The sequence below is a fragment of the Capsella rubella genome, unplaced genomic scaffold, assembly GCF_000375325.1.
Source record: "Capsella rubella cultivar Monte Gargano unplaced genomic scaffold, Caprub1_0 scaffold_9, whole genome shotgun sequence".
NCBI lineage: Eukaryota > Viridiplantae > Streptophyta > Magnoliopsida > Brassicales > Brassicaceae > Capsella > Capsella rubella.
Window position 1 is genome coordinate 398313 of NW_006238915.1, and position 6451 is coordinate 404763.

The 6451-nt window shown below is 30.1% G+C and overlaps 1 protein-coding gene across 1 annotated transcript; it reads right to left on the reverse strand.

Annotated features, from left to right (window-relative positions):
• Positions 1–552: 552 nt before the first annotated feature.
• On the reverse strand, positions 553–3694 carry LOC111829570 (the record flags this gene model as incomplete). The annotated part of the gene is made up of 9 exons (XM_023778939.1): positions 553–649; positions 860–1378; positions 1574–1757; positions 1981–2040; positions 2124–2279; positions 2418–2477; positions 2551–2616; positions 2755–2799; positions 3492–3694. Coding segments are annotated over 7 exons (773 nt in total), but the record flags the coding sequence as incomplete, so codon positions are not given.
• Positions 3695–6451: the final 2757 nt, after the last annotated feature.

The window sequence follows — 6451 nt, forward strand, 5'->3', positions numbered from 1 at the left end:
TTTATAAGGTTTTATAAGCTGTTTATAAGGTTTTTACAAGGATTTCATTTGGTTTTAAAGTATTGAAACGTATGTAAAAATTCTTTGAATAAACAAATTCTTTGAGTATATTGAAAACACAAACCTTGTTGTTTGATATAACACTGGTATTCGATGTGAACAGCTTGATATAGATCAAAGGAGGAAAGGGGACCCGTACAGCTGGACAAAGCGATACGATTTGACTATGAAAAAATTGCAGGCTTATCTGTTTGGTAACCCAGAGGCACCGCCGGGAGAAGATGAGAAGCTTTGTCTTGCAGCAGTCATCCTGACAAAGCCCATTTCCGAACATCTACTTGCCAAAGGTACGCTCCCAATTTTTCATCGGCTATGGATATTTGACCAAAGAGGTACTCAAACAGCTGTGTTATGTAGGCCTGTGAAGCGTCATAAAAGACAGGAATAAGTGTAGAACCTTTGAAGTTTGTTTCAAGGTTTTTCTGCAAGTGAAAAGTGCAGAGTGCATGATGAGTTTGGTGGTAATTTGCTGCAAGAGCATATTCAATTTAAGCTGCACGATCTGATACAAAAACCAGATCATTTTCGTCTGGAATAAAGGTCTTCAAACAACGCAAAAACCAGTTCCAAGATGCGTCATTCTCAGAATCTACAACAGCAAAAGCAATAGGATATAGACTAAAATTCCCATCTTGAGCAGAAGCAGCAAGAAAAGTCCCTTTAAACTTTGATTTCAAATGGGCGCCATCAATAGAAATGACTTTCCTCATCAACTTAAAATCTCGAATAGATGCACCAAATGCAAGAAAAGCATACTTAAACTTATTAGCAGAATGTACTTCGATAAAAGTGACAGTACCTGGATTCTTCATTGCTACCATGTGGAACCGCTTAGGAAGAACCTCAAAAGAATCAGAAGGTAAACCCCTAGCAACTTCTGTTGCATGTTCTTGAGCTCTCCATGCTTTTGAGTACGACACCCCAACTCCATGATCCTTTCTGAAGATTTCTATTAGTTGCTTGGGTCTGAGTGGAAGCTTTCCTCCTTCAAAATGGTTGCTAACCAATGTCTTTGCATCTGCTTGACGATGATTAACATTCCTTAATGTAGAGTCACAACTATGCAGACTGATATATTTTCGAATGATAAAACCATACGATCCTTTAACTCTAATAGCACGTAACTTTCAATTGCAATTTCATCAATGCAATTCAGAACATATCTCTTGTTGTCCGACTTCTTAGTCTGAAACTCAAAACTGTTTTTCAGCGCATACATCCGCAGCTGAGTAGTCATTTATTTTTTGCTTTTGAATAACTTTCCGCAAAACAAAGAACCAACATCAAGTAGAGCAGGAGGATTAGGGATTGTCGGAACCTGAAAGTACAAATTCAGTATCCTAATACATCTATACATTAAAATTACAAAAGCTTTTAAAAGCCTTTTATACGATTTTCAATAGATTTTTAAAAGGGTTTAAAAAGCTGTTTATAAGGATTTTAAAAGATTGTTATAAGGACTTTACAAGAACCAAGTTGTTTTCAAACTAACTTATAAACATTATAAGGTTACCTTATCTAAAGTAGTAGATTACTTGAGTACGATGTGGACAAGAAACATCAGTAGCCCAAAAAGAAGTTGTTTGGTTACGTATCACCGGCTGCTGATTAATGATAGTAGACGTTCTAGGTTCCTCAGCAAAAGTAAAAAGACCAGCAGTAGCAGCAAAAGGATTAGGCATTGTCGGAACCTGAAACTACAAATTCAGTATCCTAATAAATCTATGCATTAAAATTACAAAAGCTTTTAAAAGCCTTTTATACGATTTTTAATAGAATTTTAAAACGGTTTTATAAGGACTTTATAAGAACCATGTTGTTTACAAAGAACTTGTCTTGTTTATAATGTTTTAAAAGGGTTTTAAATGATTTTTATAAGGTTTTCAAAAGTTTGAAACAATATTTTTAAAAGAGGTTTACCTGAGAAAGAGAAGCAGAAGATACATCGCTTGCAACAAACTGATATGACCTAGTTTGATCCTGAAAAGTAAACACGTAATAAGTTAATAATGATTTGAAACAATATTTTTTTTTTAAAGGGTTTTTCTAAAGTAGTAGATTACCTGAGTATGATTTGGACAAGAAACATTAGTAGCCCCAAAAGAAGTTGTTTGGTTACATATAACCGGCTGCTGATTGATGATAGTAGACGTTCTAGGTACCTCAGTGGAAGTAAAAAGACCAGAAGTAGCAGCAGGAGGATTAGGCATTGTCGGAACCTGAAAGTACAAATTCAGTATCCTAATAATAGATGATTTTTTAAACAACTTGTCTTGTTTATAACGTTTTAAAAGGGTTTTAAATGATTTTTATAAGGTTTTCAAAAGTTTTAAACAGTATTTTTAAAAGAGGTTTACCTGAGAATGAGAAGCCGATGATACATCACTAGCAACAAACTGATATGAGTTAGTTTGACACTGAAAAGTAAACAGGCACTACGATTATAATGAGTTGTAACAATGGTTGTTTAAAAGTTTTTGTAAAAAATACATGAGTACGAGTAGGACAAGAAACAGCAGTAGCACCCTCAATGGACGAAGTAGAGATAGGTTCACGCTGTAAAAGAAAAATTAAGCTACTTTTTTAAAAATGGTACAAGATTGTAACAGACATAAAGAGTTCACTACAGTCACTAAAGTTTGTAATGATTTATAAGCAAAATTAAGCAACAAGGTTTGTAAAGTAGAAAATTACCTCAGTATTAGAAGGACAAGAAACAGCAGTACCGACCGCAGTTATCTGATTAGTTATAGATTCACATTGTTAAAGGAAAAATAAGTTACTTTACAAAATATGTTACAATAGTAAAAAAGAAAGAGATCAATAAAATATATCTGCTCAACTATGACACAGTTATCCTCTACAGTAACACATAGATGAATACTCCGTGTTTGTGCATAAATTCTCATAAAAGCTGCCAGTTGCCTATCATTTCTAATAAAAATTGGATGACTACCTAGTGTAGCAGTCATAAAAGGCAACTGAAAACTAAGCTTTAGAGAGTGTCTCTGATTATCAATTGCAAAATCTTCATAAAGAATTTTGACCAAATCACTAAAACTAGTTCCCTCATCAATGCTAATCAGAGAAACTCCCCTCTCATCATCATTTTCAAATTCCTATTTAATATTATGCTTCAACTTCCATAATCCACAAACTGAATACAGTTCAAGCATCTCTAATAAGTTCTGCGAAAACAAAACAATATCACAATGAAAACGTGGTCAGTAAATGAATTATAAGGATTTTAAATGGATTTTAAATGGTATAAGAATAGAAACAACAATGAAAAAAATCCTTCAAAATTCAATAACATATAACAACAAGTACATCGAAGAAGAACAAATTGGTTGAAAAAGTGATGAAATCGACCTAATCAAGAAGTGATGAGGTCGATCTAATCAAAAAGTGATGAGATCTGGGAAACGAACCAGGAAATATGTAATTAAGAGACGAAGGCGATAGAGAGAAGAGACGAAGGCGATGCCGAGAAGAGACGACGGCGATGGAGAGAAGAGACGAAGGCGATGCCGAGAAGAGACGACGGCGATGCCGAGAAGAGACGACGGCGATGCCGAGAAGAGACGACGGCGATGCCGAGAAGAGACGACGGCGAGAGTCAACGACGGTGAAGCTTCAAAGTGAAACAACGAAGAAAGGAGAAGAGAAAGGAGAAACGACGAAACTGTGTTTAGGTCATTAATGAGGGTAAAATTGTCTTAAATTTTTTTAAGAGGGTATATTTAAAAATGCTCCCTTTATGGGGGTATTTTTAAAAAGAGATACCCCAAGAGGGGTATATCTAAGAAATTCTCTTTTCTCTTTTGATTATGAAATATCTAATTAAATATTTTATTGTAACTCAATTTCCAAATAATTTATTCTTACCTCTTTCTTATTCAAATAATTTTAACTCACACTTTAATATAAAAACTGAAATAATATAAATTTGCATTAACTATGTTTTTCTACTCAATTTTATTCAACACACAATAAATTAGAATTAGCTCCCAAAATTTGTTTCTTCTAATTTGTAACTTCCATCACTTCTTATCTTATAAATACTCATTTTCTCATCCTCTTCCGCTTTATCTTAAATCTTATATATTTTTGTTTTGTTTTGTTTTCTGGTTTTTTTCCTTTGTTGTTTGTTATTTGTTATTTGTTGTATGAGTTAATATATATATATATATATATATATATATATATTTAATAACATTGTAAAAGTTTAATTAAAATTTTCATTTTACACTATATGAATATATGAAATGTCTCTTAAATTTTCTTTTTTAAGATTCATCTCTTTTTTTTGAACGAAAGAAGATTTTATAATTAACCATGTCAAGATACAATTGTTGAAGCCAGCTTGGTGGATAAACACCATTACAAAGGAAAATTCTATCTAAACAACCAAATTTAGCTAATTGATGAGCAGCTTCGTTACAAATTCTTTTTGTAAATACAAAGAAAATTTCAGTAAAAAAAGTTGTCCAATGAATAATGTTTGAAACTATCTCAGTGATGGAGGCATTATGAAGTGTCCCGTTAAGCATATTTATGAGATCAGAATAATCACTTTCAAAGTAAACTTTACGGTAACCCTTTAGCCAAACTTGTTGCATCGCCGCGAGAAGGCCCTTTGCCCCAGCTTCTAAAGGAGTAGACGAATTAGAAAGTAAGGAAGATCCCCAATACTTAGAATAACCCTCACTATCACGAATTCATCTCTATTGTCTGTTTTACATTATCATCTTATAAGTAATGCTTCTCCCATTCCCAGCCACTATATTCATGTATCTAAATATTTTACTACTTTTATGTTGTTATATGGATTGAGAGTCAATGAAAATATCATTTTAAGAATTTGATCTAAATTTATTTTAGAAAGTATGGTATATATCTTATAAAGCTTCAATTTTTTTATATTTCTAACGCCTTATTATACTTATATTTTCATACTTATGAATCAAGAAAATATGATATAACACATATGTAGAATAACAGTTTTGATTGCTATATAAATAAAAGTTTCGATTTAAAACATTTATCAAATAATTTTTTCTTATTTTTTAATCTCAAATAGTTTTTGTAATTCATTCCTATATATATATATCATTATATTTAGTTTTTGTGATCAAATAGACTCTTATATTTTTTTATAATATTTAGTTTATTTAAAATTTGCAGTCAAAGTGTTAAAAAATACGTATATACTTGTTTAGAAAAAATTGCTCCTTGAATTTTTTCTTTTAAAGATCTTTCAATTTTATGAAAGTGAAATTTAATTTAATTCATTAACTAAACTAAATCCACTAAAATCCTATTAAATTATAATAATTAATAACGTATTAATTACACAATAATATCATACCCCACTCTACACCCTTAGTAACTTAACCTCATTTGGTAGAAATAAATAATATTTTTATATTCATAATAATATAAATACCTACCCAAATTATTTTTCCTACAAAAGACCGAACATAAAATCGATTTGTCATAAGTAGGTCAGTATTGTTGATGTACATTTAATAGATAGATATTGTCGTTTATATTCTTTGTTAATGTTCATCACTAAAATCCTATTAAATTATGATAAATAATGTATGAGTTACACATGAATATCATACCTCAGGCTACACTCTTAGTAACTTAACCTCATTTGTTATAAATAAATAATAACTTGTCTTTTCATAACAATACTAATACCCTTTTAAAAACCTTTTAAAAACCTTATAAAACTTATAAAAACGATTTAAAACTATTTAAAACATTTTAAAATATTTGTATCGAATCTCGCAGTAGTACTTATTATATAGAAGTACCTTATAAACTATATAAAACTTTATAATTTTTTATATTTAAAAAGGGGTATTTTTGAAAATGGTTAGATAAAGGGGGTATTTTTAAAAAGGGTACACCAAAAGGGGTATTTCTCAAAAATTCTCTTAAAACAATATATCATATGTTTCAAATGAAATCTCTTACTTTGATAGTTTAAAAAGTTTAACTTGATCATTTTAAAAATTTAATTTACTTTTAGGTAATGATAAAATATAAGGTGAGTAAATGCTCATAATTAAAGTCAATTTTGCTTACTTTTAATATTTACAATGTACACAAAATAATTTTGTCATCAAATTTACAGTTGCCTACTATATTGTGTATATGCTAATTTTGTATTACTTTGTTTAGATCTCATTCAGTTTTATATTTTAATATACTTTATTTTTATTTTTAATGTTTACAATGTTCACAAAATATGTTTTATACTAATTTTGGGATCGCGTTTGATTTTATTTGTGAGCTAATTATTTTGTTTTAAACATAAAAATTAATATTATTTTGTAATAAACATATAAATGAATATAAATGTATTATTTTGTTTTAA